The sequence below is a fragment of the Thermobia domestica genome, chromosome 15, assembly GCF_964235325.1.
Source record: "Thermobia domestica chromosome 15, izTheDome1.hap1.1, whole genome shotgun sequence".
NCBI lineage: Eukaryota > Metazoa > Arthropoda > Insecta > Zygentoma > Lepismatidae > Thermobia > Thermobia domestica.
This window is the reverse complement of record NC_137468.1, coordinates 41,760,914-41,786,710: the sequence shown is the minus strand read 5'-3', so window position 1 is coordinate 41,786,710 and position 25,797 is coordinate 41,760,914. Positions and strand designations below refer to the sequence as shown.

Genomic DNA, 25,797 nt, shown 5'->3' with positions numbered 1-25,797 from the left:
AAAGTCGGGAATTTGTCTTAAATTAAAAAAATGGTCGGGAATTCGGGGATTTGTCTGGAATTTGCGAAAAAAGTCGGGAAAAATGGAATTAAATTCCACATGTTGGAAATGATGCTGACGCTTGTCGGAGCAACTCCGATAAACCTCGCGTTCCTAAATGCATCGCGATGTAATACTTTTACATTTTATTTTTTTTTTAATGTGTTCCTAAATACACCGCGATCCATCTCAACCGTTTTTCTATTTTCTACGTAGAAGCGGTCATGTGGTACGCGTTGCATCTCGTACACCGTGAATTTTCTGCGATTTATGTGAGGCGCGCGGTTTGTCTCCTGCTGTGGTGCTGGGGGAAGAAGAGTGGTGAGTGAGTCGTTGACAACAGTGTTTGCTGACAGCAGAAAGGTTTTTGCACAGACAAAGGATATACAGACCGCAAACTTCCAATATGTGCAATGGAAATCAGTTTTTATCGTCTGCACAGCGAAAGAGCCAATCAGCGCTCGGGTGGGTGGAACGATGTGTCGTCCCGGGTGAGATGGCGCTGCCATCGGTCTGTGAACGTGACGTCATGGGTTGTCATAGTAACCAGGGGACTGTTTTCGTCTGCTTTGAATCACAAGTGTTAGACGCAGTGCAGAATGATTAGCTAGCTTGTGTTCAGCTTTTCTTGTACTGCCTCTGGATTTGACATTCCTTTCCAGCTTTATATATATATATATATATATATATATATGTGTGTGTGTGTGTGTATATAAATCAGATTTTTCTTTTTTCCCTTTTTTTCGAGTTCACTGAAAATGCCCAAGTTCTGCAAAATACGTCAACATAAAAAGCTGTTCCCCAAATGCAAGTAAAGGAGCCAAAGAGTAATAGTTTTAAATAAAAATATAGAAATTCCTCCTGTGGCTGCGAGTGTGTGCACAGACAAAGGATATCCTTTGTCTGTGCTCGCAGCCACTCTTCCACCACGTGCTAGTATCCTAACCCGCGCCCAGTGAGACAAAGCCTCGAAGGTGGCGTGAGATCGACTGATTAGTTCCGTCGTCGTTGGTGCAGCGGCGCTACTGTTCCCGAAATTTCCAGTTTGCCGCGGAGTTTGCGGTCTGTATATCCTTTGTCTGTGGGTTTTTGCGTTTCAAGAGTAAAGGTTTTTGCGTGTTGGATTGTTTTTCACGTATAGGTAAGTTTACCTGGGCAATGATTTTGTAAATAAATTCAACACTTTAAAGGCTAGTTGTTTTAATGTCACGGCAAACCACTTGCCATTTCTTTCTTTGCCATGAATTACAGGCATGTCAATTTTGAGTATTCAACATTCCTGCCGTCATAAATAAGTTTATTTTACCAACTATTACAATAACAACAACAACAAAAGACCTAAGCAAAGTTTTACCTAAAGACAGTAATATGTTTGAAATATTCTGCTCAAAATAAATCATTGGTTATAGTATACGACAGTGCCTCATCATTTAGCGAGGACTCACGAAGTGCAGTCTTTTAAGGATTATTCATTGAGGATATAGGAACTTGAAAATTGAGGTAACAAGGCGACTTCCATTTAATTACTGAGTAATATAAAATAAAATGTACGTCGGTTTGCGTTGCGTTTCGTTGTGTTTTATGGTATGCGAAGAATAATAATGTGCCCTTGTACGTAGTGTATGAGTATATGTGGGGGATTTGAAACATATATCGCATGTCACGTGCACGTGGATGCTTCTTACTACTTCTAAATGTAATAAAATCATTTTTATACGTAGTGCAACAGTAGGAAGTATCCACGCGCACAGATCATGAGGTACTGTTGTATACTATTACCAATCATTTTTTAAAATTTAAAAACAAGTTATTAGAATGTAGTAACTTGAACTAATACACAAGGTGGGCAAGATTTTACTTTGTGCAGAACAGTAAGTGTAACGTTAAGAATTCTAGTATATTTTAAACCTGACTTAATTAACGTTAACCCTGGAATACACAGGGGGGTGCTGGAGCACCCCAGACGTTATACTCATCGCCATTGTGGCTTTGTTCTCAGGCACATTGGTTGGTGCTTCCGTGTATTCTCATTTTGAAGCATGACATTCACGGTGGTGGGTCTGAAGCAAATTGTCTCGTTTCAGAAGAGAATATATTCAAGAGGTGGGGTTCTCCAGCACCCCACCTGTGTATTTACGTATGTGAAATTCAAATTTTGACGAAATTTGTTTCAGATACTTTGCGTGCATATTTGTTTAATTGCATGATGTCGAAAGTGTGTGCAGGTTCAAGCAAGTTTATAGACTTTGTACTCAACACATTAGAAGAAGATTATGATTCTGTAGGTAATTTCAGAGAGTCCGATGACAATATTGAAGTGTAATCGGAAGTCGATGATGAAATTAGTGGAAGTGACGCGAGTGACACTAAGGGTAACATCGAAAATGATCCAGCTATAAGGGGAGCCTCTATATTAGTAAGAACCGGTCATATTTCTAAGCCCTGAACCAAGCACAATTCTGTGCCCGTAATATCTCAAAAATATTATAATTCTTGTTAGGTACTTTATTTAATGTCTGTCTGAAGAAAAAGTCACTCATCTTTCCTGTGCTTGTACATGTAGAAACACTCAAAGCCATCTTACCTTTTTTCTTTTTTTTATGTTGGAGAGTGTAGGCCAACCACGTGGAAATTTGGACAAAAAAAAAAAAAAAAAAAAAAAACTAGCAAGATTTGGTTGAAACGTTTGGTAAACAGTTTGAAGTAAGTTTAATTTACGTTACGTTAGGTTAGGTTAGCATTTATTTACGTAATCGTCAATTAGGCCACGAACTAGCTCAGCACCGAACATACTCGTGTAGTTTTGCCATGATTTATTTTTTGTGTTTTCAGAGTCTGACGCACATCATGCCGTCAACGAATTTTCAAGAAAGGTGGAAATATGAATTTCCCTGGGTAAAAGAAGGGAAGACGAAGTTAACTGCAGAATGTGTGTGGTGTCATACCACATTTTCGTTTGGCACCATGGGACGTACAGCTCTTACCAGTCATTCAAAGAGCAAGAAGCATCAAAACCTTGCAGCGACTCGACAGAAGACTTACGCAATGACATATCATTTCCCAACAAAACCTAAAGAAATTTCAGATGTTCCTGCGTCTTCATTAAATGTAGATCAACCTGGCACCAGCACTGGTCCTGTTCCATGCTCATCCAGCGAAACATGCTCTCCCACTCGTAGGTCTACTTCGACCCTGGACAAATATAAACTAAAAGATAGAGTCACACAGGCGGAGATTTTGTGGTGTATAAACGAGGTGATGAATCACAACTCTTTACGCAGTGCTGAAAGTAGTGTTCTTCTTTTCACTAGGATGTTTCCAGACAGTGCAATTGCTAGCGAGATGAAATTGCACAAGGATAAAGTGTCATATAGCATCGTGTACGGATTGTGTCCATACTTTCAACGTGAACTTAAATCCATATTACAAGAGTGCGAACATTATGTCATTGGATTTGATGAAAGTTTAAATAGTGTTGCGCAAAGAACCCAAATGGATGTAAGTGTACGCTTCTGGGACGATAACACGAACAGAGTCAGAACACGGTATTTGAATTCTCTGTTTATGGATCATAGTACAGCTACAGACCTACTACAAGGTTTGCAGAATGTATTGCAATCGCTTGATCCATTTAAGCTTTTGCAAGTTTCAATGGATGGGCCAAATGTAAATTGGGCGCTTTTACGACTAATGAAAGAGGAACGTTGTGCCTCCCTTGGTACAGACGCTCCACAGCTCCTTGAACTTGGCTCGTGTGGTCTTCACGGTGGTTTTAAGACTGGTATACAAAAAACTGGATGGGATTTGATTTCTTTTCTTAGAGCCTTGTATAACTTGTACGAAATGGTACCAGCAAGGCGTGCCCAGCATTCTGAAATAACAGGTTCGTCATTGTTTCCACTTCCATTTTGCCATATTCGTTGGGTAGAAAATGCGAAGGTAGCCAAGCGAAGCCAAGAAATATTACCGCATGTGAGAAAGTATGTTGAAACGGTTAAGGGAACAGACAAAGAACCCAACTGTAACAGTTTCAGAATAGTAGCTAGAAATTTGAACGACAAGTTGCTCTATGCAAAATTAGCGTTTTTTCAATCTCTTGCTGAGGACTGTGAGCCTTTCCTGACTGAATATCAGTCAGACACTCCTATGACTCCATTTTTACATGGTAGCCTTACTCAGTTATTGAAAGTATTGATGTCTCGCTTCGTTAAAAAAGAAATAATGGACAAGAAGAGTATCAATGCTATTGATGTTATGGAGAAAAGTGAAAACTTATATATTAATTTAATTCGTATCAAAGAAATTGACCTTGGGTATGCAACTAGGTCAGCACTGAGGAGATGTACAGAAGTTAGTGAAAAGGAAATGTTGAGTTTCCGAAAGCAAGTACGTGAATGTTATCAACATTTAGTGTCCAAGCTGCAGGAGAGGTCCCCGCTAAAATATTCCCTTACAAAAGCGCTGACGTTTCTTAATCCCTTAACCGTTGGTCATTCACAGGAAGAAGCTGTTAAACAAATGAGAGCAACGTTCGAAATTTTAGTGCAGAGTAATATTGTCTCAGCATCTGATGCAGAAAAGGCAGACAGAGAATACAATGCTCTAGTAGATCAGACACATGTGCGGAAGAAAATGGAGTCGTACAAAAGAAATGAACACAGACTTGATGACTTCTGGGTGAGTGTGTTACCACCAAATGATGTATATCTGTGCAAAATAGTAAAGATATGCCTAATTCTTTCCCACGGTAATGCAGCATTAGAAAGGGGTTTTTCGGTAAACAGGGAAATATTAGTTGAAAATTTGTCAGAGGATTCTTTAGTGGCGCAGCGTGTAGTGTATGATGCTGTCAATGAGGCTGGTGGCATACAAGCCCTTCCTATCCCAAAGCAGATGATTCTATCAATGAGAAACGCATACGCGAGATTCAAGGAAGCCGAAGAACACCGCAGAAAAGTGATGTCGGAAAAAGATCGCAGGGCCGCTGAAAAAAGAAGAACAGAACAGAGACGAAAGGAACTTGAAGCAAAGAAACAGAAAATCGTAAATCAGTTGTCGGAACAGGTTGCTACCATAGAGGAGGAGATCAAAAAATTGCATGATTAGATTGTTTCATTGTATATATGAAGAAGGAGACATTCTATGATCAGGTAAGAACTTGTACACTTTTTCATTACATTCAACCTTTCCTAATTTTACGAAAACATTTTTTTTTTTTTTTTTAGAATGAGTCGGGAAAAATTTGGAAATGGTCGGGAAAAGTCTGGAAAAAGTCGGGAAATTGCTCAGAGAAATTTGCTAGACACCATGCATATTTTAAGTTTACTTGAAATGACCATCCAATAAATTCTGATGATCTATAAAATGCCTGAACTATTATCTCAGTGATGATTTGGAATGCTCCAGACAAAGCCTCAATTAAGTGCGATGTCATTACAGTGATCGAAAAAGGACAAAAACTTAAAAAAGGCGAAACGTTTTCTTACGCGTTCCAAAGAAATTTACTGACTTTTTAAACAGAACAATCCCAGCATAAGAATGGGTCACTCGGAATTTTACAGTATTCGACTAAAGTGGGTCAGTCTGCAACCTGCGAGGAAAGAGAGAGAGAGAGAGTGTGTGTGTGTTTGTGTTTGTTTGTTTGTTGTGCGAATTTTAAGTTAGTTACTGCGTTGCTACAAATCAAAGGTGCAGCCTGTATTGAAGCTGTCACGAGTGACCTATTTCCTTTAGTAGTATGACACCTGTCTTCTTCAAGAATGTGGTGAATGTCCTGGAGTAGAAGGAATAAGTGTGGAGTCTTTAATTATTGATCCTGATGAAAATGAAAGTGTTACGTATGCCATATGGGAAAACAATAATCTTGTTAAAAAACTGTACCACTTTCTGTTTTCGTATCGTACATTGCTGGTTTAACTAAGAATTGTAATTCATGACTACATCAAGAAAATCCAAAGAGAATTAGTTGCTACCGAAAAGCATTGTATAAAATTTCAAGATACAAATTCTGTTTTACTTCATGTGGACTTCGTTGAAAACTGAACTGTTATTCTGCAAAGTGAAATTCAGAGTTATCACCGGAATATGGAACAACTGACAGTTTTGTTGTAATAAACGATGATTAAAACACACGATTCGGCTCATGTACTCATAGCCATAGACAAGATTCCAAAAATACTCGAAGAAAAGCGAAAATATATTTTGTAGAAAAAGGTTTGAATACGCGAAAATAAGTGTCTACAACTTCTCAAACTGTGTCAGTGATTTCTGATGATGCTGCATCCCATTTCAAAAATCGCTTTCAGATGTTCGAGATGCAGACAGGTCCAATAAAGCAGTGGTTTTCCAGTGAAACCGGCCATGCAAAGGTCTCTGCGACGGTATTTAAGGAGGGGGGGGGTTAAGAATGTGGCAACGCGGCATAACCTTTGGCAAAAACAAATACACAGTTTTAAAACCGCAGAAGAAGAAAAATGAAATGAATGCAGAAAGTGGGAGGAAACGGGATAACCCCGAGAAAACCCACGAGCACGGTGTTTGTCCACCACAAAGCCCACACGGTAAGAGCTGGAATCGAACCAGGGACCCCAAGACCGGAGGTGAACGCTCTACCACTGAGCCACCGCGCCCACATTAAAACCGCATAAGAATTCGTGAGTATAGTGCAAGTACAAACTCCGGGTATTACTCTCGTTTTGTTGCCTGGAACTGAATTCGACGACTTCCGGAAGAAAAAAGAGAAAGTATGCGACCTGTAACTGGTATTCAACGAAGTCATCTTTGGCTTTCGGAAAATGGCGAAGTTTTTATGGCAGTAACGGGTCACCATGAACTAACTTCATGCTTCCCCCAAAATCGAACTTCTGCAATTCAAAGTTTAGATTTAAGAAATCTGCAAAGAGGAACTTTTGTTACATACATATATGTATGATAACTAGTGATGCGTAGCAGAAATATTATGAATAAATCATAAATTACGTGAAGTTGAAGTGCTGTTTATGCTTCCACATAGACCTTCAGCAGGGTACAGGTTTCTAGAAGACCATAAGAGAAGTGAAAATAAGTGTTTTGTGACTATGTACAATGTGCCACGCAGGGGCGGATCCAGGACGGACTTCTCGGGGTGGGGGTTGTAATACTGCTACTTTTAAGAGCTCCAAACTCTGGGATGGGTTTTATTTATATATAGAATAAGAAAGTTTCTTCTTCTGGGAAGGGGGCAGTCGTTCCCCTAGATCCACTCCTGGATGAGTTGTGAGTGAACCAACACCTATTGGAGCATCTGCACGGTTACATGCTATTAGCGAAGAAGACACCAACCAAGCAAATGATTGGTCCATGTAAAAAGAAAAAAAAATTGAATTTTGTTTTCGAAGACCATTTTAAGTAAGTGAACTTGAAATTTGTGTGTTTCGTAATTGTAATTTCCACCTCAGATTATTTCGGTTTAAAAAAACGGAGGAGTAGGGAGAGGCTCATTTTACTATTTCAGAGAGCCTTTTTGATCAAAATAATGTACAAAACCGTCAAGAAAACCTTTTATTCTTCCTTTAATGAATGTGAACCACAAACATCATCAAATCATTGCACTTTCATTGTTCCCAGTGTTGCTAACTGTGACATCAAAGTTAACGAAACTTTGCTAACTTTAAAAGGCTGCAGTTAATTCATGATGCATTGGTCGAGAATGGTATTTGGTGTATTTATTATTCATGTAAAGTTGAACCATCTGACAAAATTTCAGAATTTTGAAAGATGGTGTTTTCGAGAAAATGGCGATTTTTGAAAAGTTTACAATTTCTCGAATTTTTTGCGACAAAACGGTTGCACACAAAAGCGATACATTTTTTTTTTTTTTTTCGGAAAGCGGGTAACTAGGTCTTACCAACCGTGAAAACAGAATTTTAAAATTCGAACCGGAAGTGCTCGAAAAAAGTTCGCAAACTTCGACTTTTCAAATAAATTGACGTTCATTTGTTAATTTATGTACAAAAAGATAAGCATGCGCAAACCAAACTATAATAAAATATAGTTTATTTATATCCCTATGTACAAACCACGACAAGAATTATAACTCTACCTGTCTCCATAGCCGAATGGTGAGGCTCCGAAGTTGACAATTTTCATTGTCTTCTACAATTCATAAATTGTACTCCCCGTCTTTGATGGCCCATTACTTGGCGGGAATTTTTTTTTCGACAAAACAAAAAAATATGGGTCTCTTAAAAACATGTCTAGTTGCTATAAAAAAAAGTTTCAACAATATCTGAGATGGTGATGGTACTTTTTTTTTTGCCTGAGTTGAAGTGGTACGCACCCTCTTTCAAATACAGTGTAGGATATATGTCACTACCTGCATTTTGAGCTACTAAACTCGATAATTCCATTAAGGACTTTTTTTTTTCTTTTTTTCTTTTTTTTTTTTTTTAAGTTTTCAGCATATTTATGTTGTATTATGCTATTTTCCTGGATTCGTTTCTGTAAAATTGAGATTAACGCCTCAATTACGTTCATTGAAAATTATTTTCTTTAAGAAGCTGTGTTTTATTTTAGTTACTTATCCACAATAAATGGACGGAATATTATATCCCACTTATGTTTTGAGTAAGATTTGACAGTGCTAATATAGAGTACGAGTTACATTAAACAGTGTGTTATGATTAATATTATAATAATTTCAATAAGGACTCATGTTTTTCAGATAGTTTTACCAGAATGAGTTTCCACAGAAGTAGCGAGGGAAAATCCAAGGGCTTCGGATTTTCAGGTTTTCAGCTGAAACGGGATTCCAAGTCGAATCAGTTGCCCCCGCCGCCTACGAGTGCGATAAGTAAACATGGATATTCAACAATGACTGCAATTAGCCAAAATGCTTTGGCTGCCAGCTACGGTCTCCCGAGGAAAAGACCTAAGACTGAAGAAGAGTAAGTAGTGAATTAAAGACAGAATTAATTGATCTGCATGATGAAGATTAACTTCTCTGTAACGTTTATTGAAAATGATTTTCTTTGAAAAGAGAACAATGTTTATCTTTTAGTCGCTTATCCATAACACATTAACGAAATATTATATCCCACTCATATTTTGAGTCAGGTTTGACAATTCTAATAGAAGTTATGTTAAACAATGTGTGCATTCCTCAGATATACTCAAGTAATACGTAAAATTGCCTTATGAAGTAAGATTAAGGGATTTGGTTATGTGTAAGTTTTACTTTGTTCTCCGTACGTTCATTAAATTGAGCAGTCACATTTGAAAGTACCGTATCCAGCTGAGTTGTTTCTATGTAGTTCACCATTTTTATTTTATTTATTTATTTTCGTTTATTTTATTCTTCTCTAGTGTATATTACATATTTTATTAGCTGTTGTGGCTCATGTATAAGGAAATAAATTTATAAATTTATTACATCACTTATATTTTTTAAAATTAAATTTATTTCGACGTCCCCATCATGGTTGACAACATCCTCTGATAATATTATTTTTGAGCATCTAAATCGAATGAAGGGCTTCATATAATGCTTTTCATCATTATTGGACAAAATTATACTTCTCGAAAGCTCTGGAGACTTGTTGAAAGACTCAAAGTAAAATACACTTTGTTGACTTGCAATAATAACCACCTTTCTTACACATACATACAATTACAGGATCACTACTACTAATTCAGCGCTGTTAGTCAGTATATGGGAATATTACTATGTGAAAAGCTTTATACTAAAAGTAAATTAGTCAGTTTGAGGATTCTTCAAAGGTTGATGCAGTAATAAACGTATATACAAATTCATTCTGTATTGATCAAGAGTTTCCGAAGTACTGTATTATTAAATTTGGTGAGTATAAAGACTAATTTTATCTGTCCATTTAACAGTTAGTTATTTTTTGTATGGTTAATAATATGTATAGCTTAATTATATGATTTCAATCCTTATTCAAAACTCCCTGTTCAAGATTTAGTTTGTGCGTGTGTAAGAAAGGTGGTTATTTTTGCAAGATTCATTAAGTGTATTCTATTTTCAGTTTCTAAATACTGCAAAGGTTTTGAGATGTTGTCCAATAATGGTGAAAAATTATCCACTCGATATAGATCCAATTAAGTAAAGTTATCCATTCGATATAGACGTTCAAGGATAATATTTTCGGAAAAAGATGTGATGCGTCAAATTATAAGGATTTGAATAAAAAATTATACGCAAAGTATGTAATAAGTTTATTTTCTTATACATAGATAACGTCGTATAACATATTATGGGTCATCTTTATTTTTGCTAATCGTCTAACTTATTTCTACAGATTTCTTTATAGATGTCATGTTCCCTTTTTCGCGTTTTTCAGACTCCCAGAAAGGTATTCGTAAACGCGTTACTAACACTCCCTGTATATCATCTGATTGATATGAATGAAATTTGCGGCACAGAATATGTTTGTAGTTTGAATGCTGAAGTTCCCAGCACATTAGCCACTGCAAAACACAGATTGATTTCAGAGTCTGTGAAGAGCATGCCGCAACTCTTTTTTATGTTATCTAACAACGCGACGAGGGTAGTAGTGCATACAGATCTGTTATGGTTGGCTGCAGTCTGTATGTACAATGCCACGGCAACGCTAACGAATGCCTATTGCTTAAATAAGTGACTTGGAAAGTGTCAGCATAGTGGGACTGCGAGAGGCTTGGTGCTCAATCCGCAGAAATTGTGCTCGTTTGATTCATGAAGTGTTAGTGTTCCATCGGTACTGACACGATGGAAGGCATGTTATTAATTTTATTATTATTATTATTATTGCTATTTCAACCTCCATATCCCCTGCTGTTGCCAGTTATTTGTGGATTTATTAAACACATGCCTCTTTTGTCCTTTTTAGCTCCGGACGTAAGCATACGGGAGCTTATAGTTTCATTTGTATGCGTGTGTGTGTAGTATTTCATTTCTTGGCAACTATTAGTCGGATCTGAACCAAATTTGATGGGCAAATGACCCATGGCCAAAAGAATAGCCCATTCTTTCCATGATTATTTTTCTCTTCTTCCAGAGTTCTTCAATCAACTCTTTAAGTAATAGTTTCAAAATCATATATTTTTTCTTTATTTGTTAACGTTTCTTGAATGCTAAGGTTTCTCACGTCGTTTCTCGCCGTGATAATTTCTTTTGCACCCAGTACACCACACGTTCCGGCGTTTGTTACTCTCCGCAGTCACATAGGTCAATCTCTTTTTAAGTGAAGGTGGAAAACAGATTTCCCATAACAGACACGCCCTCCGGTGTTTTCGCGGAGGGTTGTTGGGACCGCTCTGACTCACGATGACGACTGCCAATGCAATTAACCTATCGCGGCCCTTCATGTGAGGACAAGGCAGACATATATTTCCACGCTCCTTCCGTACCATTGTCCCTGACGTATTATCATTGTGGAGGCTGTCTTAGTTTACGTCGGCAGAGACTGCATTAGTGGGTGAATGAAGGTATATTCTATTTAGTAACAGGGGGCCGCGGTGGCTCAGTGATAGAGCTTTCACCTCTGGTGCTTGGGGTCCCGGGCTCGATCCCAGCCCCCGCCAAGTGAACTTTGTGGTGGACAAACACCGTGTGCGTGGGTTTTCTCGGGGTTCTCCCGTTTCCTCCCACTTTCTTCATTCCACCATTTCATTCATTATTCATCATCACCGTCTCCTTTAGCCTTACCGGCATAACCGTGGGACGTAAAACAAAGATTTCATTTCATTTTTTTCTATTTAGTAACAAGAGTCTTTCTGTCTCGGACACACTGACGTGTCCGTAGACGTGCAAGTGAACGGAAAAAGTCGGTGTGTGTTTACACGGATCCATACAGGATGCCAATTACGTGGGATGCGGGGGATTTTCCCGTTCAATCACATCTGATCCTCCCCAAAGAAACTAACTGCCCAAGATTTTGTTCAGCAATCATAGTATAGTTTGAGTATAGTTTCATATTCTACCGGTTTTTGGTCCTTTGATGTAATTTTGACCTGCTAGCAGTATTCCGAAATGAAAGATGTAAACTAGTCACTTTTGGCTCCTAATTTTATACTCACAGCTATCTTAATACAGTGTGTCTCACGAAGGGTTTACTCTGTTTAAGTGTTAATAACAGAGAAAGTATTAAAGATAACCTGATCGAATTATTATTATTATTTGGCGCTTTCATGACTAGTTTGTGCAGTCATTCATTTATTTTTATTTTCTTTCTCATTCATTTGTTTTGTGTTTCTTTTATTTTCAGTTCAGGTACCAGTAGCCAGTTTTCAAGTGCTTACGCAAAATTCTGTGGGCAATGTCCATCGACATGCCCAAATGTGCACTTAGCGCTCTCACAGACGTATGCTTTATCACGAATAATTGCTGCAGCAGTATTCACTAGTCACGGATGGTTTTTGACCAGCATGCGGAAGCAAAGTGCCTGATTCACGCCCATCTTCGAACAACTTGTGCCATCGGTGTACCGTGGCTCTACTTATTCTGTCTTGATCGGCATATGCCTGTTGAAATATTGCATATTTCCGCAGCACTTTCCCCTAAACGCCAACAAAATTTTATGGCATGTCACTGTTCATCTTAGAATACTTATCGCGAAAAGTTATCTTATGCTCAAAAACCTGGAAAGGTAAAGAAACACGTTTCACGTAAAACAAATCAATACATCTGCTCACTAATGTGGTTTCGAAACATGTGAGAACTTGCTACGGATATAGAATTAGTCATCCTATACGACGAAACTAGTGCGGAGACCATAGGCAATGTTGGCAAGCCAGGAAAAATTCTGTCTCGCCTTCTCTACGGTAGCCTTTGTATTATAATATTGATTAAAATATATACATTTATCAAACCGGGATGGGGGGGCTTATGTTCTTTTGGGTCTCATTTCGTTCCCCTTATTGTCAGGTAATATCAGTAACCTAATTCGCACACTGGACTTACACCTAACATTTCAGTATGGGAATAATAAGTTCCCTCTCGCTTCTAGTCTTCATTGGAAGAAGTATGATTAATGGTGCGGGACAGTTCTGACCTCCAATCTTACTGAACACATGGCGGGACCAATTTTTCAAAGGGTAACGCGCATCCCCATAGTGTTATGGCAGTCAGCATTCCGTACTCGATATAAGTCCGGACCTAAACCCTGTCGAACATACGTTGCACACGGTAAGATCTCCAACCGGGCTCTCGGAATGACCATCGTCCGACTACACCTACACATGCTATTAAAGTAATGTATGCTTTTGGTCACCCTGTATAATATGTTTAGAAAGTCCTACGTAAACCATGTTAGAAACACTACTCTAACCATCATCATTGTGTGTCCCAACTTTTGCCTTGATCCGTTGAATTTCTACTGAATATTCTTAAAAGCGTTTACACCAGTATATATTATTAAATTCTTTTCTCTTCCATACTTCCATCGTTTCAAGTCAAGTGAAGCTTTAAAGCTAACCTTTCTTTGTATTGGGGACCCGCATATAGTTGTTCAGATTCTATCTTAAACTGTAGATCTATGTTTCCTATAGCTGAAAAGGGACGCTAAATTTCAAATCACCCATCCCCACACACAATCACCTCTTTCAGATGAGATCCCCCGAAGTGGAAACATATCTAAATTTCTTTCCCGCCTTGAAAGCGATAGAGTCACACTATTTGGTGAATTCCTTTATTCCAGAAACAAATTTTCCCAGATCGTCCTCCCCTAGTTTGATTTTCAGTGACACTATGGGTATGCGTAATTTGGAGACGATTGGTTGAACTCAGCATTCATATCATCATTATCAATGATAGTATTCTGCTACGACTAGCAGGTAACTTATCGTAATGTCGGAAAATTTCATATCCTACAGTCCTTACTGAGCTTCTGTGTCTTGACATCGGAGTTATCCATTTTCATTCCAACCATCCATTGTACTCTTTTATCAGGCCTGTCTTGTGCTTTTTGTCATACTTCCTGCTATTACGTTCCTAAGGACAGATTTTTTTCAAACCATGTCCTAATCATTTTTTCTTCCTGTTAACTACCACTGATACTGCTGTTTTGTTTCTCAATTTTTATTTTCATTTCCCCACATCGGAAATTGTGTATAAAAATCGTAATTAAGAACATTCGTAGGAACGCACAAAAACGAGAGTACTGAATAGAAATACTTAGCTTTCAAAACACTGACTGTTTCCGATGATATCAGTAGATTGAATAGATTGATGTGTTAAATTAGTGTGCTTTTTTGTTTTGAAAGTAATTTTCTCCTTAAGATCCAGAAAACTACTGAAACCAGTTTAGCAACTTTAATTATTTTATTTATTTATTTTTAACAGAGGGTTAGGTAACTTGCCCAGTACAAGTTGTAGTCACAGTGATCCTCACAATTATAACTTAAATGAATGATAGAAGTTGATGTTTAAATAAAGGAAATATGTAATAATATTAGCTGTCAGCGTAAGACGTTCAAGTAATCAAAGCTTTTTTTATTTTTCCTGACATCTGTAACATTAAAAAGAAGCAGAACACAGTCAGTAAACTGAAGTCAGAAGCTTCCAGCGTGCAAAGCTCTGGAAAACAACCTCTGTTGCCCCTTGTTCTCATTAAAACATTAGTTCCCGTAGAAAGAGCAAATAAGGTACGACATACAAGGAGATCCGAGCTCGGCCAGGCTTCATTCCGTAGACCAGGGTTTCTCAGCTTGGAGGTCGCGAAGATAAGCGGAAGAGATAAATATAATTAGAATCTAATACCGGAAAATATTTTTAAATATTATTTTGAATTTTGTTCTGATAGGCATATTTTTATTTTTATACATACTGTTAAGAACAACAAAAAATAGATCTACTAAGTATTTTCAACAGATGCTGAGTTGTTTAAAAATCAATTTAAATGAAAGAGATACGATATGAAACTAATGAGAACTGCATATTGAAATACAATTAAAATTGAAAGCTAATGAGATAACGAAGCATGGTGTGATTTCACTAGTGTGTCAATGTCCGGTTCAATCTTCGTGACGCACATTATTAAGTTATTTTCAACTGAAAAGCGATTTCTTGTCTTTGTTTTAATGCTTATCATGGAAGAAAAACCACTCCGGCCAACAGTATTTATTTTGAAACAGTGACGAATCAGATTCTATATTTGTAATATGAATGAACTGATCAAATTTTGTTTTAATCCATTCACTTCTAGGAATGTTACTGTATTCACTAAACACAAGAATGGATTCTACTATTATAGAAATAGATGGATATCGTGAGATTTCCGCAATAGGTACATTAAAAGTCCCACACAAGCTTATTGCAAACCAGAAATTATAAAGGAGTCATTGCAAGAGGATGTGATAAAATGGGATCGTTATAGGAATTAGTAGATAATGGGCTGCTTGCTTAGTAAATTTCATTCAAATCCCACCAATAGTTACCTAGAGATAAAGTATTTCATACAAGGCGAGCTGAGCATGTCCTTGGTCTAGCTCGACCACCAGAGATATCGATTTTTATTCCTTAGACGATCGCTACTTATCCACCAAACTTGGTTTAGATCCGACTAGTAATTACCACATACACACACACATATACACAGGAAGTGAAACTATAGATTCCAGTATGCTTACACCAGGAACTAATAAGCACTTTCCTAATGTCTGGACTCCAGAAACTAATTTTACCCTAGCAAAAAATAACTGGTATCTTAACTATTGCAAGTAAGTTCTAATTGGCTCGGAAAGATGATGTTGAAGTCATCTTTATGTTTCGAAGGAGAAAGTTTCAACCAGTAAAGTCCCCGATTCTGTGAAGAATCCACAAGTCTAGGTCTGTACAAAATAAATGAATAACAAATGGAAACAGCGGATCTTCAAATAATAACCTTCTTTATCCATACACATTTTTGCGCGAAGCAGAAAGTCCTGGAGTGACTTCTGGAAGTCTTGGGCTTTAATTATGTTCAAGGTTCTCGTCACTCCTTTCTAAATAGTGGAAACAGCATCAAGAAAAACAGTCCTTGAGTGGTGCTTGTTTTCCACTTGGGAAAAAGAAAGTAATCGTAAAGGAACAGCCCTGACGAGTCTGTGGGTTGTGATAACACACAAACTTTTTTGTTTTGTTCTTGCTAATAAGTCACGAACAATCACTTACTTGTGTGCTAGCAATGATGCACTATTTCAAGTTTCTGCTCCTCTCTTAAAGAATGATGCTCGAGATGTGCACATAGCCTCCGTGTCTGTAAAGTCTCCGCTATTATTTGGCGAACAATCTCCTCTTTCATTCCCGTGAAGTTGCATTTCAGTCATTCGAAATGATATCCCAACTTCGCCAAATATTTCAGTTGCTCTGACAGACTAGCTTGAACCCCATCATGCAGGTCATCTTCCACATATTCTCTATCAGCACTGAACCACCTTTCAAAAACACGGCAACGAATAGTGCAATTGACTCTATAAACCTTTTTCAACGTTCCTAATGTTTTGGGTTTAGTTTTCTGTAAGCGCGCCCAGAACATCATATTCATTTTGTTATAGTTGTTCCAATGTTAAAACGGTAACGAAGTATCACAGAACGAGTCCATACTTAGCCGCGTCACACACCACTCTGGCGACCGGTCAAGCTGAAAATTTCTGCACGTGTTCCCAAGGTCACACGCAAGATTTATCACTATCAACAACTTCCTTGTCAAAACTAACTTCGCAGCTAAAAAGTAGTGTCGTTTCTTAATTACCACATTTGTGTACTGACTAAGTGAAACTCCTAATTCTCTGTTTTGACGATTAGAATCTAGATGATTAACGAAATTCTTAGTTAAGGCAAGACATGTAACAAGCGAACAGTTGTATGAATTTGCTTGCACTGGAGTCAATGGTAATATTCTCACCTTCTTCGACGAATAGTATATAGATTAATTAAATTGCCGTGAGTCGTTAAATTAAATTTAAAAGTCATTTATGTAAGGGTGTGATATTTTCATGTAGGTAATCATTGGTAACAACTCTCTCGGGGTTTTAATTCGGTAATTACGCATGGCTTAGTAAATTTTACCTTATTATGACACGCAAGGATTCAGAAAGTGTGTATGGATCTTGATTTACAGGGAGAAGGGGATAGTTCTTTATTTGACGATATATGTTGCACTTCTCGTAATAATTCGCTAAATGCCTTCAGGCAAATAGGGGTGTTCTGTGTAGCTCATAGATCTTGCATTGCTTTGTATGTGCACTTTCAAGTTTGATTGTCAATGGGTCATTAATAATCGGTATCGAGCAGCTGTAGATCTACTTGAATTGATCATGTTCTTTTATCAAACCCCTTGGCTGTTCAGTCGAGTTTGAAAAGCTTTACATGTCTTTATTTCTATGGATTTAGACTAATGACATTGATGTCTGCAAGTGTGAAAATAAGGATAATTCAATTTTCGAAACAACTTAAGGTGAACGGTGGAGCCGGAAAGACTATTTCCCAAATAGTTTATGTTAATATATGAATAAGGAAGATATCCCTATACAGACCTCAGTATTTATTTCTTATATATTTTGGGGGTATAGGGGGCACGGTGACTCAGTGGTAGAGCAGTCACCTCGGGTATTAGCGGTCTGTGCTTCGATTCCATTGCAAGTAAGTTAGTGATGAACAACATTGTATTCGTAAGTTTTCTCGGGAGTTTTCCGTTTCCTCCCACACTATCATTCCACAAATTCTTTCATAATTATTCACTTTCGTTAATTATCCATCTCTTCTATTCGAAAATTCATAATCGTGAGGTGTTAAATTTATTTTTCCCCTGTTAAATATGTTGCGAAACACCCTGGCAATATAACCAGTCCTTGCATCCATACTATCTCGTTTTGCAGATCTTAGATTGCATGAAAATTTGCTAGTATTAAAACATGTGTATAACTTGTTCAAAATGTGCACTCATATTTGAATAAATACATACCACCTTTTCTTTGAAAACTATGCTTATGCGTTCTCGTAAGTTATTTCCATTGTAAGTACATTTTTATCACATTAAGTCCAATCACAAGAGAAAATATAGAAGTCTAAACAGAAAGACGAATATGTTCAGTTTATTCTAAACATGAATGCACATTTGTATAACAAGCTCTTTTGTTGTGATTTGCTCTATAAACGCAATTTGTTTCACCATAACAAGCACATTATGTTACCATTTGTAACTTACATGTAAAGTAGGGCAGATGTAGGGCACAATTTTTCCTGTTCCAGGTACTTTGATGAAGATGACGAGTCTTCTGCAAATCCTTCCAATTTGGAATACATTCCTGCTCCAGGAAGCCCTTCTTGCCAGCAGACCGCCGACTCAGACTCCGAAGAAGACCCGCTTGACGCGTATATGGCAGGGATTGAGATGCAGGTATCATATATATGTATATATATATATATTATTTTTTCGCAGTAAATTTGATAATAATCTTGTTATCATTAAAAAATAAATAAATAAATAAGAATTGAAGGATAATAATGAGATTTGGCGTTCACATTTTGTTTTCAATTTTTCAGGTGAAAAAAGAAACTATATCGATTGATGATAAAGAAAAGAATAAGAAAGGCATTCGTGATGATATTGAGGAGGAAGATGATGAAGAATCATACTACAGGTCAGTTTTCAAATTTTCTTTAGTACCACAATTCCTTTAGTGCAATATTCCTTTCTTACATTGGCTTCTCTAAAACTGGGAAGTTTTATCGGCATGTGATGTATCTTCTACCGGAAAAATAGCAAGATGTCATTGATCATGCTGGTGATTATACACATTTCTAGGTGAGTTACGTTTTGTGTTTTTCGCACTTCCATATGGACACCAAACACGAGGACTTGCACGTACCCAATAATAGGTGGTGTAGGAGAGACTGCAGCCTCGTAGCCATAGGCCAACAGGGCCTTGATGCGGGAAGATAAAACAATAAGATATCTCGAATCGCAAGTCAAGAGTGTATATATACGGTACCTTTCGCTTCCAGACTATCTTCAAGAAACATGTTTTTGTCGTCTGAGCTTCACACGGTGTGATCTACGTTTAATTCATTGGTTGATGACAGGAAAGGAACGATAAAAGTATCAGTGTTAAACTTCTTACCTTAATATCCGGTTCAATAATGAATTTTATTAAATCATTTCGACATACTTTGATGTCTTCTTCGGTAATCCATAACCTAGTTGCGCATCAGACCATTCAAAACATCTATATGGTAGACTATCCTGAAATTGTATATGTGACGTGAGTCATTGGAACAGATTTACACAGAAAATTCAGAAATTAATTAGCAGTTACTGCACTTAAGCTATTTTTCTAATAATAAATTGTCTGCACAGAGTCTCACTAAACCAGAAGATATGCCTCTTCAGTATATAATAAATATTTCAGAAAACATGCTTACTTTCTGCACCTGAACCAATTTTCCTTAAAAGAATTGTCTCTACTTGAGCGTCACTAATCCAGATAAATTGTAAAGCACATATCAATGTTCATTTATAGTTTTCAGAAAATTATGTGGAAGCCGGAAGTTGATTTGCACAGAAACACTGAACTGTGCACGCTAATAAAAATTCACTAACCACAATACACCAAAACATCTTCTTAAACAGTATGTGGAACACGAGAACCATGTATGGAAATTAAAATGTTCGAGTTGTAATAGAATTGATTTTATAATTATCGCAGGATTGTCTAACTGTTGAAGATTCTTTAAAAAGTCTGCGGAACTAGGCGATGGGTTACTGAAGAATACATTAGAATGTCTCGAAATCATTTAATAAAATTCATTATTATAGAACCAGATACTAAGGTAAGAAGTTAAATTCACTTATTCAAACATGCTTCGTGTAACATCCATAACCGAATGGGTAAGCGATTTATTTATTTATTTACGAACATAATTCCAGATAGAACTGAACACAGTTTACACTGAAATATCTAACAAATTAATGTAACAATAACTTGTTAATGAAATAGTAAAACAACAATAACATTTAAAGGACTAACAAAAGTGGTTTCTAATAGCGGACTAAAATTGATAGTCTAGGTCAAACTGTGGAAGAGAGGCATACGTGTTTGTTTGAAAGGAAATCGGAAGTACAGTTCAGATAGTAGTGTTTCGGACCTGAATTCGCCGTGTGTGAGAATTTTAATTGAGTTGATTTCTGTATTATTTCATTGGCACTATGTACAGACATAAGTAGGAGGATTATACAGGGTTTGTCCCAAAAGTTCCCAGAATGGTTTTTCTAAAATCATTTATTCAGTATTAGTTTACAATCTTTTCACAATCTTTACAACATCAGTTTACAAACTTTTCAGAACTTTTCAAAGTATTTTCCCCTGCTTCGATGCACCGTTGCCAACGCTTCACACAATCATTCTCCGTTACAATGCGATAAACGATTGTTTTGGGTATTCCACATTCCTCTGCAATCATCCGCTCACTTAATCGTCGGTCATTGTCCAAAACTTGACGCACTTTTTGCACGGAGTCGTCCATTTGTGATCTCGACTGGCGTCCCGAGCGGTCGTCGTCGTTGACGGACTACCGACCTTCCCGAAACCGCTTGTGCCACATGAAAGTTTGGCTTTTTTTCGTCACCGTAGGCTTTCCGAAGCATTTCGAGCGTCTCAGCCCCGTTTTTATCCAGTTTCACACAATATTCGATTGCATAACGCTGCTCCATCTTTTGCTCGACGAGGGTGCAGTAGATACCTGTGCGCTAAGCGTCACCCTGCCTCAAAACTGCTCGAAGGCGACTGATACTGGTCTCGTTTCCAAGCTTATAGATCCCCCACCTTCTCCGCCCCGTCAGCTAGTGTTGCCAACTACAAAGCATCATTCCGGAAACTTCGGGAACAAACTCTTTATTTCGTGAAGTAATGCATGCTTGTCTCCTAACCTTGTCCACTTCCCGTGTTCAGTGGAATGAGTTCCAACAAATGGCGACGTCTTCGATTGTAAGATATATTTTGTGGACCCATCATTCCAAGGAACGATAATGATCGATTTCTGAGATTCCCAAGGCAAATAACTCTGTCGTTTTCTCTTTTTCTTGTAATAGTCTTTTCAGTATTGCCTATGAGAATCTATAAAGTATGATGAGTATGGAATAAAAATTTTAAAGTTTCACACTTCTGCTAGAATCAGTTGTCCGTGCATGCTATTGAATATCTGATTTTTTTTTTTTCTTATTTTTTGTTACAGGTATATGGAAGAAAACCCTAAAGCTGGTGTAGTGGACGATGAGTCGGATGTTGAAATAGAGTATGATGAAGATGGGAATCCTATTGCACCCAAGAAGTCGAAGGTAAAGAACGTTGTTTAAAACTAATTTTCTCCTTAGCATAAGGGATATATATAATAAATAACTTACCACAAAATAGTCGAAAAGTAGTTATATGCAGAGCTTTTTCGCTGCTATATGGTTAGCTTACGCGCCTTTGATGTGAGAGACCCGCGTTCGATTTCCAATGGGAGTTCATGTGGTTCGGATCCCACGTTAAGCCGTAGGTCCACGTCTCATATAACCTCTGTGCTGAAAAGGGACGCTAAAGTAAACCAGCCGATAAAAGCATACACTAAATAGGGCACTTTAATCGCTTTCGGATATAGAGAAGGAAGAAAATAAATTAAGAACAGAAACCAAATGAGTTTCGTTTCACATTTGCGAACTGCGGTAGACTTCCAAACTATGCGAATTCAACATTGAAATATATATAAAACCTGAAATGAATTATTTCTATCATTTCCGGTTTGAATAGGGGATTAACAAAGGGTATGGAACCTGTTCTTGGGATGTTAAATCGATTTCAAAAAGCATTTCTCGATAGTTCTTATTGTTTTTGCTGTATGTAAATCAATATTGAAACAGGAAGTATTAGTAGCCACTTTTAACTACTTTCGATTTTAGTGAAGTATTACGGGTTGTTATGGCATTTTTCTTCAGACGCTGAATCGACCCCTCCCCCCCCCCAAAAAAAAAAAAAAAAAACCAGCTTGCCGCTATCTCTGATCGTTTTTGTTCTATGGCGTTCAACGTTGAAACCAGAAACTTAATTTCTTCCATTTTTAGTTTGAATAGTGTTAACCCTTTCACTGTGGAAGGCGACGGAAAAAAAATTCCCTAACCTGCGAATGTCGATTGTAGTCGCCAAAGGTTTTCTGTGTGATTTCTATTGTTTATCGAAAACAATAGAACACAAACAAAAATGAACGGTACAACTTTGGCGACTACTCTCGACAAAGCCAAGATACGGACAAACAAATGTTAACACGTCGACTATAGTCGACATTCGCATGTTAAGGAAATTTGGTTCTGTCGACAAAAGTCGACTTCCTCTGTGAAAGGGTTAAACGAAAGAGATGTAACCTATTCTTGGAACGCTAAATCGATTGAAAAAAAATCTCTTCTCGGTATTTCTTATCGTCTGATACCTGTCAATAGGCGAAGGGATGTAGCTATTCTCTAATACTACCAACTCTTATGCATAGCATAATTTGAAAGTCTTAAGAGATTATGAAGCATCCAATTGGCACCATGTTGAAATGCAGTACTATATATACACACGTTAGTGTGTTACCAGGCTGAAAGTAGACGGCATTTATTGGAAGTTCCATTATCCTTCAAAAACACCATCTTGGGAGTACCGGTAGCTCAGTGGTAGAGCGCTCACTTGTAGTGCGAGGGAGTCTTGGTTCGATTCCCGGTTATGGGAGTTTGGTGGACATCCTGTCCGATCTGTTTTTTTTTCTGAGCTCACCCATTTTCTCTAACATTCTCATTTCACCAACTCATTCATAATCAACGGGGCGCGGTGGCTCAGTGGTAGAGCGTTCACCTCCGGTGCTTGGAGTCCCTGGTTCGATCCCAGCTCGCGCCGTGTGGACTTTGTGGTGGACAAACACCGTGCTCATGGGTTTTCTCGGGGTTCTCCCGTTTCCTCCCACTTTCTTCATTCCACCATTTCACTCATTTCTCATTATCACCGTCTCCTTTAACTTAACCGGCATAACCGTAGGACGTTAAACTTAAAGATTTCATTTCATTCATAATCATTCACTGTCATAGCTTACAGGGCATACCCGTGGGACAAAAGTTGAAGTTTCATTTAATTTGATTCAAAACACCATTTGCTTTTAGCCTGAGTAGTTTCATGCAACCCTGCGTTACAACATGGCATCCATTTCTTGTAATTTTTTTTTTCTTATTCACTTCTCTCTAATGAAGCATTTTTAGCAGAAAGGCTTATAGTGTGCTTTTTAAAGTATTTTGATTATATTTTTTACTATTTTCTAGTTACACACACCTATATAATGAACATATATTATGTATATAAAATTAGAAAGCAATAGTTGATAAAGAAAAACATGTTATTTTAAGTGTGTGTTAAGTTTATTCCATGGTATTAGGGTTATTTGGAACTACAAATTATTCTTTGAGTAATTATTTTTATTGATATCAAATTGGTTAGATTACAATTAACTCATACAGTTGTACATCTAGATTCGTCCAGGAAGAGATTTAGACGGACAAGTATCATTTAAGCAATTATTTAGAATATAATTTGTCTAACCTCAAATCAGTAGTTTGCACCTACATCTCTTTTGTATTCATATATAATTCAAGACAACTTCACTGTGTCATTTCAACTATACACAAGATGCTTAGCCCTTGTTCAGAAATTCTGTTCTGTAACTAATACCTCCAGCAGAACTTCATTTAGCACCTAGTTAAAACAGGTTTCGAAACAAAGTATAGACTGTAAAGCATCCAAAATGTTACTTTTCTAACCATTTTCAGGGCACTATTTTATTTGCTTATAGAAACACAATTGTTTTAGTGCTCCAGGTATTTTAGTTTTTGTGAATACTTGTAGTCTAATGTAAATAATTAAAATTATATGTCTTACGAAAGAACTTTCGTGTAATTTTGATTACGATGGTTTCTCTCCCTTTTGTTTGTTTGTTTTGTTTTGTTTTAAAGAGAATAGCATAAAAGTAAATTATAAGCGTAATATAATGTGCCACTTCATTTGCTGATACCGTATTGAAGTATCCGAAGAAGCGTGATGTTCACATATTGGGTTGAATAGAAAAAAATTCTCTTTGCAGGATATAGATCCATTGCCTCCAATTGATCACTCTACTATTGAGTATTCGGAGTTCGAGAAAAATTTTTACAACGTGCACGAAGAAATTCAAAATTTGTCTCAGCAGCAAGTTGATGAATTGCGTCAAAAGCTGGGAATAAAGGTAAGTGGAGGTTTTTTCGTGACATATTGTAGTTCTATTAAGTGTGTTGAGAAATAATGAAGTTCTTCTAACATGATACAGTAAAACCTGTCAACTTGGTCACCTCTCTTAAGTTGGTCACCTTCTTATCTTGGCCTGGTTCGTCTTGAACCTGCATTTTCCCTTAAGACATTCATTACGTATTACTCTGTAAGTTGGCCACCTGTCTATCTTGAAAGTTGGCCGCATTGCAGCAATGTTTACCCTATGATAATAATGATAAATTTACCTGCGTATCTTGGCCACGCAAAATACCGTTTGTTATTTTCCTTAACCCTTTCGTATTTCCATATGAGAGGCAGATGTTCTGTATTTGTGACTAGGGACAAGGAAGCATAGATTCCCACGTTTTGTTCTTGGAGGTCAATGGCCAGAACGCTATCCTCATAAAGGGGTGGTGAAGGAAGATGTGAATAAGAAAAAGCATGTACAGAATTCAGGAAATGGTTGTACGTATTTGTTTACCCTGTCGGTTTTGGTAAAACCATTAGCTATATTGGCCCCTTTCATCAGGAGGGAGCTTTAGCAATTCCAGAAAATTCAAGGTTAAAGCTAACCATCTCAATTGTTAACTATTGACACCTTACGGCTTTTTGCGTACACATCCACCTACGAAACTCAAGATGGTATATTTCGTCTGTACAACAGAACTGACGTATATAGGATTCTTTTCAAAAATGAAAGAAAGCAAACATAAAGGGAAGGATTATTTTGCAATAGAAAAGAATAATAACAACTGAAAAAAGTCATATAAACTGCATATAAATGGTTTAATTTATAATTTTGCCTTTCCTGTTTTCAATCTGAAAAACTCAGTGTGCTACAATATCAATTTCGATAAACTGCGTACATATGTTTCTAGTTTATGGTGTTTTGTTATTGTGTTTTCAATCTGAATAATTCAGTGTACTAGATTAGTTTTCAAGAAGAGATACATAGTAATTTTTTAATACTGTATAATGTTATGATTACTCTGAATTAGAGATGCAAAAAAGCCGGCTTTTTTGGGGAAAAAACGAGAATTTTGGAAATTTTGGCTTTTTTCATTTTCATGATTTTTCTATCTAAATAGCTTTTTTACAGTATATTCTATAATTAGATAAGAATTCCATGACCTAAATGCGATATTTCGCTCTGAAATTCACCATCAAGATGGATGGAGCACGTGTTTTACGAATTAAAGCTAACATGAAGAATGTAGTATTTGAGGGCAATTTTAGAGGCTATTTAACTTTATTTTAACTTTTGAGTTATCGACATCTTTTTTCTTCTCTAGATCATTTTAGTTTGTCATCCGTGTTTCATTTCTAAGAGCTTTTAGTACTCTAGCTCCTAGCGCAAATGTTAAACTTGCCCGTTTTTCTATTTATCCGTCAAAGCGTAGGTTTTTCAATATATCCATCAAGCCGTACTTCCACATTTCTGTTATACTGTAGCTGTGAAGTGATTTAGCAATAATTTTCCGAACACAACCTTGAATACTA

At 37.2% G+C, this 25,797-nt stretch overlaps 2 protein-coding genes across 5 annotated transcripts in view; both read left to right on the top strand.

Annotated features, from left to right (window-relative positions):
* Nucleotides 1-25,797, top strand: part of LOC145670995 (ATP-dependent RNA helicase DDX42) — an 83,535-nt gene that overhangs the window by 5,288 nt on the left and 52,450 nt on the right. For all 4 annotated transcript variants that reach the window (XM_081739630.1, XM_081739629.1, XM_081739628.1 and 1 more), the window contains exons 2-6: nt 8,741-8,963; nt 18,245-18,392; nt 18,539-18,636; nt 21,227-21,329; nt 24,134-24,274. In XM_081739630.1, the coding sequence (XP_081595756.1) occupies nt 8,755-8,963; nt 18,245-18,392; nt 18,539-18,636; nt 21,227-21,329; nt 24,134-24,274 (699 nt within the window). In that variant the 5' untranslated portion in view covers nt 8,741-8,754. The remainder of the gene's footprint in view (nt 1-8,740; nt 8,964-18,244; nt 18,393-18,538; nt 18,637-21,226; nt 21,330-24,133; nt 24,275-25,797) is intronic.
* Nucleotides 360-5,348, top strand: LOC145670994 (uncharacterized). The gene is made up of 2 exons (XM_081739627.1): nt 360-1,180; nt 2,872-5,348. The coding sequence occupies exon 2, from the start codon at nt 2,887-2,889 to the stop codon at nt 5,143-5,145; it is 2,259 nt and encodes a 752-aa protein (XP_081595753.1). The 5' UTR covers nt 360-1,180; nt 2,872-2,886; the 3' UTR covers nt 5,146-5,348.